This window comes from Cibotium barometz, chromosome 63 (assembly GCF_041138505.1).
Source record: "Cibotium barometz isolate CiBa-2024 chromosome 63, ASM4113850v1, whole genome shotgun sequence".
In the NCBI taxonomy this organism is placed as follows: domain Eukaryota; kingdom Viridiplantae; phylum Streptophyta; class Polypodiopsida; order Cyatheales; family Cibotiaceae; genus Cibotium; species Cibotium barometz.
Window position 1 is genome coordinate 7,606,458 of NC_141108.1, and position 14,405 is coordinate 7,620,862.

The 14,405-nt window shown below is 44.1% G+C and overlaps 1 protein-coding gene across 1 annotated transcript; it reads right to left on the minus strand.

Annotated features, from left to right (window-relative positions):
• Nucleotides 1–9,199: 9,199 nt before the first annotated feature.
• Nucleotides 9,200–11,421, minus strand: LOC147603619 (peroxisomal membrane protein 13-like). Its single transcript, XM_086796222.1, has 5 exons — nucleotides 11,270–11,421; nucleotides 10,669–10,899; nucleotides 9,995–10,356; nucleotides 9,816–9,908; nucleotides 9,200–9,665 (listed from the first exon to the last, which is right to left on the minus strand). The coding sequence occupies exons 1-5, from the start codon at nucleotides 11,280–11,282 to the stop codon at nucleotides 9,450–9,452; spliced, it is 915 nt and encodes a 304-aa protein (XP_086652348.1). The 5' UTR covers nucleotides 11,283–11,421; the 3' UTR covers nucleotides 9,200–9,449.
• Nucleotides 11,422–14,405: the final 2,984 nt, after the last annotated feature.

Below are 14,405 nucleotides of genomic sequence, written 5' to 3' on the forward strand. Positions count from 1 at the left end.
GAACAATGTATCCTCAGTTTGCTGCCCAACACTCACTAGGGCAATCACATAGCCCACGCAAGCATGCATCCTACTTGGCAAAGCACGAAGTCTACATAAGCCCATCTGGCCACACTTGGCCACCATCCAATTTCTACACTGGGAACTACCGGGTGCTCACCACAACAACTACTACTCATAAAGGGGGCCTTACAAAATAGAGCACATCCGTCACCCGTAGAAACATCAGGAGGGTGGAGGATTGAGTAAATCCCTACAAAACCTAAAGCACACCTTCAGATGAAACACACGAGATGACCTAATGCATACTAGCAGATGGGCTGACTTGAATACTCTCATGTTCTGCCTTCACACAAACCTAGTGTAACATGTGGACGTTTATAGACAATGATTATATTTTCATAAATACTTTCAGCCCTCATTTCTTGACGATAAATAGTGCAATGTAGAGAAGATAAGAGTGCACAGAGAGAGAGAGAGAGAGAGAGAGAGAGAGAGAGAGAGAACAGACAAATACACAATATTGAGTCCCAATACCCTCTTAAGGGCCCCCACCATTAATGGTCACTGGTGTATTTGCTTTATTAAATGAGTAGAATGACAGAATTCTGGTTGTAAATAGCTCGGACTGAACTGACTTGGACAGCTTCCCTTGGCTGAGATAACCTTCAGCCTCGAGTTTGCCCCTTTGATCTACACTTGGACTGAACTGACTTGGGCAGCTCTCCTTGGCTGAGATAACCTTCAGCCTGGAGTTTTTGCCCTTTTGATCTACACTTTCCACCTTGCTTGGCCCCTTCTTGGCTTGTCTATACTATATAGCCCTTGGACTTATAGCACTTGCAGATGTATGAGATGATTTCACCCAATTGCTGCCCATTGCTTATATAAGCCCTCATATGCTAGTCGGTCTGTTCAGAAGGCTGTCAGCCTGTTTTATCAGCCCATGAATAGAATAATCAGCATTACATGCTGAGCACTTGTTCCATATGAGCCATCTGATGCTGAGCCCTCCTGCTGGCCGACAGGGCTTCATGGGGTCTCCCAATGCTGTCCCGAGTGCCTTAGGGGTAGCCTAAGGCGTAGGTGTCTCCTTCCATGGCTGTCCCCAAGACAGACTCCTACAGAGCCCATCTCTTGACCTAATCTTAGTGCCCGGCATCCGGCTCAAAGCCTAATAAATGCTCAGTACACCTCTACATCATTCCAAAGGGTGACAAACATGTGGGACATGCACACCTGACCATGACCCTCCCCCAGACAAGGGCTCACAACGGGCCAGTTACCACTCTCTGACTTGCACTTGTTGTACAGATATTGCCATGTGGCATCCAAGTGCGGGATGCACATGATAACCCATTCTCCTTAACTTGACGGAAGCTACATAGCCTCCAAATAGTCCGTCAATAATGCCGGATAATCTTCAAAGAAGTTCTTGTAAAGCCAAACTGCTTCATGCATCCCCGTGAGGAATTGATGCTCTTTACGGCCGGAGGCATGCTTGACGCAGTGCAAAAGGATCTATTCTGGAACCATCACTTCGGCTTCATCGATGATATCAAATTCTGTTTCATCTTGGACATTTGTGGAAGGAGACCGACATAGTGCTTCAATCAAGCAACATGGAAAACATCATGCATGGTGCAACTGGAAGGTAAGTTCAACTTCATGGACACCTCGTTGATCTTCTTCAGAATGAAAAAAGGTCCGAAACAACAACTTTTGGCCCACCTATTTCAATCTTTGTTTCATGATCCTAAGATAAACCCAATCCCCTTCCAAGAATCACGTCCTTTCTGCCTTGTTGGCCTGTCGAGAAAAGGCCCCCTGAGCTTTGGCCAACCTGTCTCTCATAGACTCCAAAATCTCCTAGAGAGTCTCTGTCAGACATTGAAGAAGATGTCCTGAACGATCTTCAAAACGTTGCCTCGTAGGGAGTCCTGCCAATAGGTAACGAAAAAGAGTCATTCAGAACAACTTGAACCAAAGGCAAAAAACTATTCCCACTTACCTTGTTGATCATGGACATAACTCGTCGTCCATGCAATCTAATACAATGGTCCTAGGGATGCCACCAATTGGGTACCAATGCCAAATAAAAAACTTTGCAACATCTTCAGTAGTCACATTAGCCCTACAAGAAATGAGCATAACAAACTTGCTAAAGCGATCAACAACTATCAAACACTGTGTGTTACGCTTATTGCTTGAACTGAGAGGCAGATTTATCACAAAACCCATAGAGATATCATGTAAAGGGCCATCGAGAATGGGCAATGGTTATAAAAAACCGGCCTTCTTCCCATGCGATGCTTTCATGGACACATTCCGAAATATCCAAAAAGTGTGCCACTCCCATTCAATGTCGGGGTGAAATTTGTGAAATCACTAAATCCCTAAGATTATGTCTGCTCCTACAAGAGGAGCAACCATGAAATCTCACACAAATTATGTACCATGGATAACTAACTTAGCACTACGAGCCTCAAACTTGATACTCATGGTCATTCCTCTGCTAAATTCCTCAACATGTTTATCTACCAAAGTTAGTAGAAAACAGACCCGCGAGTGGCCTGTTTCGTTATCACATCCTCCGAGCTACCGCCACTGTCAAACAAGACGATGACTCTCTGCCCACTTATGTAGCCAAAGGTCTTCAGCAACTCATTGCACTCATACTCCGAGTCTTGGGTGCCCTTCTACTTATCTTCGAGCTCCCGGCTAACAATTGTGCAACTATGGAATTTAAAGAACTAGCGGAATCTTGGGTGGTCTGGGTGGGAGCCTGGCACACCCACTAAATCGATTGAGGCTGGTGGTGTGGTCTTGACGGGGTTTCTTAGGGCACGCCCTATGTGTGAAATGGCATTTTATTTAGCCCTAAAAAGGGGATTTTTTCTGTATTTATTAGGTTCATTTATGTTTTTTTGGGTCTTGCTCCTAGCCGACTGCCCTTTTGCTGGGCTGACCAGCAGCCCCCCTTTACTATATATAGCATAGCCTCTTCATTCAGCATCTTGTACCACTTCATAGACCATATCTAGTACCACACCTGCTGGTTGTTGCTTTTGTGCCAGGGCTTGCACTACATCTGCTTCATCATCATCGCCTGTCAGCTCCAGCACATCAACGTTTTATATCAGTTTATGGGACAGCAGCCCTCTCTGCTACACAGAGCACACCAGCGTTTAATCTTCAGTTCATGGGACAGAAGCCCTCTCTGCTACACAGAGCACACCAGCATTTAATCTTCAGTTCATGGGACAGCAACCCTCTCCACTACACAGAGCACACCAGCGTTTTATCTTCAGTTCATGGGACAGCATCCCTCTCTACTACATAGAGCACACCAGCGTTTTACCTTCAGTTCACAACCAAAATCTGCCTCCACTCAGAAAAGATTCGCAGGGAAATCCGACAGACAGGACATGTATAGTGTTGCCGCAGCCATACATCGATGCAAGCAACGTGAAACTTGGAAGGCATGGCCACATCTTGGTAGAATTCGCAAAACTTCTTTCTCCTTGTAGTCACTGAGGCAAATTGTGCACCTTTTCAAACCACAATCAAATATGTCCAAATAATGGGTTAAAAGGAGAACAACTGCTACTACCAAATGTGCTACACTACAGCACCTCGTTTTATCATCACTTTATATCTAGGGATAGCAGCCCACTCTCTGCTACAGTACAGCATCGTTTTTCTTTTACAGTTTACCTTGGGACAGCAGCCCTCTCTACTCACCATCTCACATCATCGGGACGGCAGCCCCGCTTATCTTCACCATCGACACCGCTCGAGATGGCAGCCCTCTCTACTCCTCACCACCACTCAGGTATTGCAGCACCCCCGTCACCAGAGCTTGCAACACTACCCCACTCGGGACGGCAACCTTCTTTGCTCTTCATCACCCCTCAGGTACCGCAGCACCCTTGTCAGCACAGCCTCCTTCCACTGCCTACTACCACCTGCGAGTGCCTCTCCATCCACCGATGAGAGCCTTTGACACCGACCACCTCACGGAGTGCCTTAGCCTCACATCGACGCAAGCCTTCGTCACCGACCGTGCTTCAGCTCCGACATCGTCTTTGCTTCTGCACTGGTCTTCTACTCAGAGTTTACTCACATAAGAGGACCTCTTGTACCTATTTTCATTCACAATTATATATACACTCATTTCATACTGTGTTGTTTTGCTCTGATCTCTCATACATCTGGTGCAACACGCAGAAGCTCTGGGGGTCTTCTTTCAGCCCTAAACACCACTGAGAACATGCTGATGCAAAAGCTCTGGGGGTCTTCTTTCAGCCCTAAACACCACTGAGAACATGCTGATGCAAAAACACAGATAGAAGAGAGAGTAGAGGGGGAGAGATATGCTGGAAATTCAGTATATTCATATGGTACAAAAAGGTACCTAATTCTACAGCCATACGCTGCCTTACATAAAAGGTGGAATACACCAAAATCTATCCTACTCTAAGGACCCAACTCAAAGGGGAGTTGAATGACTAACTCAATGAGCGCCTAAGCCTTTTATAGGCCCTTTGGACAATAGAAGAGCTGGCCGACTACTGGTCGGCCAGCCGACTGGGCTTGATTCTCCATAAATGCTGGTCGGGCAGCCGATTAGGCCTGATCTCCATAAACGCTGCAGCAGTCGGCTGGCCGACTGGGCTTGATTCTCCATAAATGCTAGTCGGGCAGCCGATTAGGCCTGATTAGGATACAGCCGACTCCCTTGTCATGCAGGCAACAGCACCCCTTCCTTGTCTTCCATGCTTTGCTCTAAGTCCATCAATGCCATATCTGCACTTTGTGCTCAAAATCCTAGCTCTAATCTGTTTTTCTGGTTGCCCCCTTCAAGATTAGTTCCAGGAAATGTCCATGGGCAAGCATGCACATGACATCTGGACCGTTGCCCGAGAACCTATATGGCTCACAGGACTGCCATCCCCTCTCGCTTTCTGGAACACCACCAACAAACCTCCTAGGAGCTCTTCCCATTCCTGTGTTCCTTGCCTTGGGCTTCGTATCCGTGTACTTTCCTGTACCTTGGACCTATACACCATCATATGGGACTGAATCAGTGTTTAGCTTTGCTGAGCCTGATGCTCTGATACCAATGTAACACGCGAAAGCTCTGGGGGTCTTCTTTCAACCCTAAACACCACTGAACATGCTGATGCAAAAACGCAGACAAAAGGGAGAGTAGAGAGAGAGAAAGATAGCTGGAAATTCAGTATATTTCATATGGTACAAAAAGGTACCTAATTCTACAGCCCTAGGCTGCCTTGCATAAAAGGTGTAAATCACCAAAACAGTCCTAAACTTGGACCCATTCCTTAAGGGAATGAATGAGTTCATCAATGAGCACATATGCCTTTTATAGGCCTTCTTGAACACTTGGAATGCTGGCCGACTGCTGGTCGGCCAGCCGACTGTGCATTAAATGGCACTGTCCGACTGTGCATTAAATGCTTAAGCGCTGTTCTCCATGCAACCGACAGGGCATCCATCATTAAACGCAGAAGCGCCTGAATCTGGTATAGCCGACTCCACTGTGTGTAGCCTACAGCACCCCTTCCATCTCTTCCATGCCCTGCTCCAAGTCCAACACTGCCACTTCTGCACTTTGTGCTCCAAATCCTAGTTCTAGTTATCTTTTACTGGCTGCCCCTTCTGAACTAGCATCTAGATACGTCGATGGGCAAACATGCACATGACATCTGGTCCTTTCGTCCATTTGCCCTCACATGGTATTAGAGCTATCATGAGCAAAGGGATTGAAGATCTCGAGAGCACACTGCTAGGATCGTCTACCCGCACTCCCGGAGGACCAATTTTTCTCACCAGAAGTTGATTCTCCACCACACAGGGAATGGGACTTCTTACTCAAAGGAGAGCCCCGTTCAAGATCTTAATTTCGGAGACAATCAACCCACCCGCACTCCCGAGGATCAATTTTTCTCACCGGAAGTTGATTCTCCAAACTCTAATCTGGACCACATAGGGAATGGGACTTCGAGAGCCCCATTCAAGATCTTACTTTGGGAGATGATCAACCCATCTACATCAACTCACCTTCACTACCTTTGCCATCACGATCTCTCTCTTTGACTTTATCAGACTTTGCTTCAAGAGGGGGATACATTCCTTTTGCCAGTGTGTCATTGTGGGACGTCATCTTCTCTCATGGTTCCCTTTTTTGGCCTAAGAGGGGGTGTGTGAAAATGGCATTTTATCCAGCCCTAAAAACAAAAATTTTTCTGGATTTATTAGGTTTAATTTATGTTTTTTTAGGTCTTGTTGCTAGCCGACTACCCTTTTGCTAGGCTGACCAACAGCCCCCCTTACTATATATAGCATAGCCTCTTCATTCAACATCTTGTACCACTTCATCCTAGGCTAAGTACTCTGCTCCTAAAACTATGGTTGTGCCACCTCCGAGCCTGTCCTCTGCTGCCTCAATCATGTTAAAGTCACCGCCCAAGCACCAGAAGTTAGCCTGAGGGAGGGCCTGCCGTACTGAGCTCCTAGACCATATCTAGTATCTTGTTCAAATGAGTCGAGGAAGTCGTCAATACTGCCCTTGCGTCGAGAGATGCAAGGACACTCGTGTTCCCGATGTCTTCTTGATTCCTCATGTGCCGCCGCGCGAGCTGCTGCATGTGTCCGAAGCTAAAAATCTCGTACCTGCAATTCATGTAAAGCACAGGACTACTGCGTTAACACCACGATGGAGTTAGCTAAGGTAGATATCTAGGAAGGGATCTGGGTGACAACTGGCCGCAAAGAGGGGAGGAGGGGTGGGTTTAGAGGAATCTGGAGGAGGTAACCGCTTCTCCAGGGCCAAAATCATGGTTTTTTGCTCAAGCAATTGTTCCCCCTATTGCCTAATGAGAAGCATAAAATTATGGATCATTACTTGCATATCCCCACTAGAAACATGGCTTCATGACGCTGTTCGTTGTACAAGTGATAGTCTCTTTCTAGCTCTAGTATTCTCTCTCATCGTCAAAGTTTGCCTAGTGGGAGTGGTCAAGTTTTTCCCTGACCGCAAAATAAACCATCCACTATGTGTATGGGAGACCTTTCCGATCGCTTCCGAGGCTAAAAACCTATCGTCCTTCGAGGGATAAGAGTCACACAGGAATGGGGTAGCCACTCGAAGTTACACCAGAATGGGGAGTGCTACCGGTATCTATAAACCAACCACACAAGCCCCCAAAAAAAACAAAAAACCAAAAAAAAAAAACCTTTTTACTTGGCTGAATTTCTTCACCAAAAGACACAGCTCTGATACCACTATAGCATGTGGAAGCTTACAAATGAGAATTATACTTTGATAAATACTTTCAGCCCTTGGTTCTTGACGATAAATAGCACATGTAGAGAAGATAAGAGTGGAGAGAGAGAAAGAGAGAGAGAGAGAGAGAGAGAGAGAGAGAGAGAGAGAGACAAGACAAATAGAGTATTGGGTCCCAAATACCCTCTGAAGGGCCCCCACCACGTATGGTGTATTTGCTTTATTGAATGAGTAGAATGACAGAATTCTGGCTGTAAATAGCCCAAAATGAATTGACTTGGACAGCTTCCCTTGGCTGAGATAACCTTCAACCTGGAGTCTGTCCCTTTGATCTACACTTTCCACCTTGCTTGGCCCCTTCTTGGCTTGTCTATAGCCCTTGGACCTCAGCACTTGCCAATGTATAAGATGATTTCCCCCAATTACTGCCCATCCCTTATATAAGCCCTCATATGCTGGTCAATCTGTTCATAAGGCTGTGAAAATGTTTTATGCAAGTGCCTAAGGGGTGGCCTAAGGCCTAGGTGTCTCTTGGACAACCCTTCCGTCACTATCCTTCAGACACTCTTACAAAGTCCATCTCCTAACCTAACCTTGGTGGCCGTGCATCCGGCTCGAAGCCTAATACATGTCCGGTACACATCTACATCATTCCAAAGGGTGACAAACGTGCAGGACATGCACACCTGACCATGACCCTCTGCAGTGGATCCCTAGCTGACTTGTCCCAGACAGGGGCTCACAGAGGGCCAGTTAACACTCTCTGACTTGCACTTGCTGTACAGATATGGCCACGTGGCATCCAAGTGCAGGATGCACATGACACCTAGATTCTCTAATACTAATGTTACATGGCTATGTAAGTTGATCATGCTTAACACCTAGCATATAAAGAAACTTCACGCTAATCAATTCTGCAAATACACAATAGAGAAGACTGGAGAGACCTAAACTATTGTATACTGCCAAAAAACGATAATATATACAATGAAATCTCGTATCTTAACTTTGGATATGAATTGTGCATGCTGTTCAAGACTAGCTACATGCATATAAAATGTGACCTGTTGAATCTGGATGATGAAGATATGAGTAGCCCTGTCTCCTACCAAAGGAATCAGGCATTGCAGACTCTTGCTCCTCTTCTACTCATCAGCCTTTGAATGGTTCCTCTTCTGCTAGTTTGCCTTTGAATTACCTATAAATACTGATGTGCTGGTCATATGCTAGTCGGCCAGCACTTTTCCAACCCAAAAATGTCATCCAAAAGGTCATTAAACATGTTCACAGTTGTGTCGAAGAGAGGCCGTTGCATATCCTCACTTGCCAAAACAAGTCAACACTTGTCTACAATGGTTCAACTGCTTAAATCTGGTCAAAATTCATTAGTCACGCTTGGTCACCATTGTGAGGGATCCTGTATGACCATCTCTATCAACCCATGCTGAAAGAGAAACTCCAACAACACATGCCAACTCTCTAATGCTGATAATAATGAACCAGAGGCTCATTTTATGAGCCCGATTAAAAGATCGTGTAGATGGGATCCACAAATTCAAGACCACAAAGGAAAGTACACAAACAACTCAGGACCTCAACTGCATGGCTCTCATACCCAGCTCAAAACTCGTTCAACCAAAAGTTCCTAATCCTATGTCAATAGCTTCACAGAATACTAGTGGTAGTTGCTCTTGGCTTTCAAAAGGATGTGCATGGTGCAAGCTATAACCCATTCAAACCCACTATACACTACATAATGTCAGAATTTAGCCCTTGGATGAGTACTATCGAAACTAGATTGACAGTTCATTAATACACACCGGCAAAGATAGCCAGACGCAACTACCTTATTTTGACAATTCACCATGACCATCCAACAATGCGCCAGAATAGAATAATAAAGCCAATTTTTTTATTTCCAGCAACCCAACACTCATACAAACTTGGCATCTAGACACACGATACAAAAGTAGCGTGAAAAGATGACTTACAAAGCATCAGCTCTGCAGGACTATCTAAGTCCAGCACAGCTGAGAGCATCTATATACATCAACCCGTTGAATGGTGAAGTTGTGCTGGCACTGCAAAGCTCTGGTTGAAAGAGAATAACAATTGAGACTGATTCTTCAGTAGGCTCTATCTAGCCAGACCTTTTGACACCCTCATCTGACCATACATTATCCCATGCACCTCCAGCTTCCTTGGGCTCCTCGATGCAAAAGCTAGCTGGTTTCTCGTGATTTGGCAAGGTCAAACCTTGTGCCTTAGGCTGAGGCTTTGGCCTGGTCCGTATCCCAAGCAAACGCAGCACAAACCTTGCAAGCTCCCCATACAGCATTCCAGTTCGATCAAACAGCTGGCATTAAGAGCAAGACTGTCAGCTCAATCCAAACAAAACCATCATCTATACTCAAAGCGCGTCCACAATTGAAAAAACACTACCTATATCTGACTGCTAAAGTTACTGATTGATGATGATAACAATGGTAGAATTTTATAAACACACCTGAAGCAAGGCTGTTATGAAGAAGTGAAAAGCTTGAGTGTTTTGATCAACAAGAATAGAAATGCGACCAAAGAAAGTGACCACTCCATACATCTACAATCATGCATATCAAAGAGTAAGGTCCAAAATCTTGCTCTAATTTTTATTTTTATTTTTTTTAAGGTAACTAGAGCACATACCACTTTAAGCATGGATTGCCAAAAGGAGGGCGGGCCTACTGGAGGACTTCCTCCAAAAGGGTTGTTTGGATCGCCCTCCAATGAACCTGGACCGCCCATGCCCATGCCCATGCCCATGCCCGTACCCGTACCCATACCCATACCCATACCATAACCACCTCCGTACATACCCCCACCATAACCACCACCATATGAGTTCCCAAGCCCATATCCTCCATACATCCCACCACCGTAAGCCCCTCCTGATCCATATCCTCCTCTGTAAAGGTTTCCATAGTTGCCGCCATAATTAGAATTCATTCCGTAAGAGTTTGTTCCAACACCACCAGAATACTGACTGTAGTTTGCCATGGAATTATAACCTGCATTTCCAAATAGAATCGCTTGCATCTTTAGCGGAAAAGATATTTGCTTTAAGCTTTATATTCAGGATTATACACAAAGGACATGCCCATGGGGGGTCCAGGGACCCATCACAACTGCTCATGGGTCAATCTTGTCGAGGCTTGCTGGAAAGGCAAGAGTGCCCCATCCAAAGCCCCCATCTTCCATGGGCGGCCCAGTAACTGCTTTTCACCGTTCTAACAACAAATACTTATATTTCCTTGTTAACAAAATTGCAATGCATATTCTTTGCTCTTGCTTTGCGATACCAACCTATAGAAACCACATACCTCCATAGTTATTGGGGGTGTTACTCTCCCAAGGCCGGGGAGGCATCTGTCTGCCACTGATTGTTCTATTGAGAGGTGCAACATTTGTGTTCAGGGTTTTGTCTCCGGGCTGGGCGACACCTGCAGATTCTACAACTGCAGTAGTATTACTGCCTCCGGAAGCTGGCCTGAAAGGCGAAGGGCCTGAAGTGCTGGGGGCTCTCTCCCAGGGTTTCGGAGGTGCAGAACCACCTGCGTCATTATTGTCAAATTTTGTAACAAGAAAAACCAAACCCTTACATATTTAAAGACATCAGATACGGGATGCCTTGTGCACATGGAGAAAAATCCCTACATAGCAGAACAGAAAAAAAAACCTAGCGCGCGCAGAACTATGATTTCCATATGACCTGACTGTGAAAAATTAAGAAACCCTAACTCTGCACAGAACAGAAGAGGAGAAAGACCCTGATTCCCACCTCGTCATCTAGACGTGGAAAGCATGGCGCGACGGAAACCCTGGCCTGCAGAGTCCCGTTTCGCAGACAGATATGCCGCAACCATAAAGCAGAGAATTGCAATGGCAGATCAAGCGAAAAAAAGCACAGAAGGGGAGCAGTACCTGGTGTGGCCATCGCGATGGAGATCAGAACACCAACATACAAACAGAGACGCAACGAGGTGATGAAGAAAACGAACGAAGAATGTAAAAAAAAAAGACGCGATGAAAGCAAGTTTTGTGTGCTTTGCTGCTTGCAGACGGCATCCAAGACATTAGCTTTAGCTTTTAATTATTATTTTTTCGTGCGTGCATATATATCTTCACTCTAAGCATATTAATTATTCGTGGGTGCATATTTTTTTGTCGGTTACAACACTACGGTTTCAAACCTTAGAGATAAACTTATTTTTCGGAAAATATTAAGACGACCTTACCAATGTAAAGTTCATGTGGAATGGATAATGAGATAACTCATTTTCGTGAAATCAGCAAAGAACAAAGCCTTTATTATATATGCAAAAGGCAACAAGGCAGTGACTTTGCAAAAAAATGAACCAAAACATGAACCCAGAAGGAACCTAAGGAAGCAAGCGTCTTCCTCTTTAAGACCGACATACTTACAAACTTCTGGTGAGAGAGGAACGAACTCATCACCATCCACTATTGATTTTTAAAATTTTTGAATTCTTTCCCATACAGACAAGTACGATTTGCTGTAGTTTTGCTGTGGTTGGTCTCCTCCATCTCGTCATCAATGAGGATGGAATTTCCTCGACTCCCTGGCTCTTTGTCATCGTTGTCATTCAGTTCCTCTTCTTCATCATTATTTTCAATGTCATTATCTTTTTCTTTTGCGGGAGGTTCTGCGTGAATTGGATTAAAATATCTCACTGCAGGTGCGTCTGAGAAGAATATTTCTTCAATGTCCAAGTAGTGGTGGGTAAGGTGTGGAAGCTTCATTACTTTCCACATGGCAGTTGACCTTCGTATGCTCATACTGGAACCGGTTTTGGGTATGATCCATGATGCCGACGCGGGTAATCTTTCACTGTTCTCATCATCTTCAGCAACGTGCTCTGCAGTAAAGAACCAATTTTGTTGGCTATGTAATTCTCCATATAGACATAGGCTCTCTCAAAAGGATTCACTTGGGAGAAGCACACTTTGTTCTTCAAGTCTGCTTGCCCAAAGCATACAGTTGTCTTCCTCATGTTATCTCCTCAGTAGAGATATTGTGTGAGAAGAATTTAAAATGCGGTTTATACAAATCTTTCACTCAATATCCAACCATCCCCTCTAATGTGTGCATTTTGATCCCGTCTAAGCCCTCTGCACATCACAATACCTCCTTGTGGTTTGATAAAGTCCCATCTCTTAATAGTCTTGCCTATACTGATTATTAGAGATGGAGCCATCAAACTAACCACCATTTGAAAATGCAAGTGATTTAGCCTGCCACCTTTTTCTAATGCAAAAAGACCTTTCAGACATTCCATTCTTATGAATTCCTCTAGAGGTTCCCAACATGAGAGTTTAATGTCACCATTGACAGAGGCAGAGTACCGGGCTGCTTGTGATGCTGCTTGTGAGTGGTGAGGTTGCAGAGGTTGCATGTTGAAGATTGCAGAGAACAGGAAAGACAAAAGGCACACGGGAGGATACACGAACAACAGAAGACAAACCATGATTAAATAGTGTAGCAACCCATAACTTGCCATAAATGTCCACAACACAGGATCATGAAAACGGAAGATGTGCAGAAGCTGAATATACATGCATGCGCTTCCCGAAGAAACCACAAGCGATGATGACAATTGACATGCCAACGAAGCAACGAACGCCAACCAATGAACAGAGAACAAGGCAAAACCGTCAACCATGACCATGCGGGCAACATCCCATTCCAAAACGAAGCTACTTTTGTTGCAGAAGGATCGCATCAACTTAAGGCCCAGTCCATTCAAAGGGAAGACGAGCAAAGAAAGAGAAAAGTATGCAAAACATGAGCAAAGAGATAAACTGGCATGCGTAGACACGTGTCCCCAATGGCTCCAATATTATGGTGGTCGTGGGTGAGCGCATGTTATTAATAAATTAAAAAACAAGCAAAAAATTTATTGTGGGCGCATATTTATTTGCTTTCTATAATTTATTTTTTAACTTCCACTTAGTATATTTTATATAAATATATTAATATAATTATTGCTTTCCTTTGAAAAAGACGACATCATTTCCAAATAATAATAAAAAAGTAAAAATTAGATTTTTCTCACACCATGGATGCTTACAATGATCAACCATCCTTTAGGATAAGCCAATTAGCCGAGACTTTCTTTTGCGAGGAAGTTCGTTTCTTTAATTGAATCCCTTTTTTGTGGGGGGCAGCTTTTTACAAACAAACCTAAATTTGGCTTACTAGCCCCACATCTGAGTGTTCACAAAAAAAATTTTGTAGCAAATCAAAAAACCTTCAATTTTGAAAGTCATTGGTACTTTCTAGAATTTTTTAATAATTTTTCTTAAAATATAATATATATTTCCATTTTTAAAATGGTATTTTGTTTTCACTTTTGTTATAAATATACGATGATTATAGTTTGCTTTCGTAATTCTCACCATATGAACTTTACCACAATGATGGAAATTAAAAAGGTAAATGAAAAATTAAAGACCAAAAAGCTTACATTTAAGGATGTAGCATTATATGGTAGTGATGTGTGTGAACACACTTAGGACCGCCGGGGCACTTTTCTAGGAGGTTTTTTCCCCCGTGCATATATACACCCTCTTATCTACTCATTTTGGGGTGTACTTATCTTTTGTATCTGGCACACATTTGTTCATTCTAATCTAGTGAGTTTGTGTGCTCTCAAGCTTCTCTATCTTGTGTGTGTGCATTGTTGCAACCCTAACCCTAATTCCAACAATTGGTATCAGAGCTAGCTTCCTTGACACTTGATCTAGTACTCTGCCTCCCTCCTCACGACCCTATTTTTTTGTCTCCGATTGAGATACCCTCTCAGGAGAAGAAGGTGTATACTGTAGTGTGTTATATACAAAGTATATAGAAATTTTCGAGGTCCGCGGTGCATTTTGGGCACCGCAAGGTTTCTGTAGACGTTCTGGAGAGGCATCCTTTTGGATTTGTTCTGCTGGATTTTTGGTGTTTGGGCTGTGTAGCGAAAAAGATTTGGTGTGCAGCAGCATCTACAGTGTCTTCAACAACATCGACCATCATACTTTTGCCAGTAACACT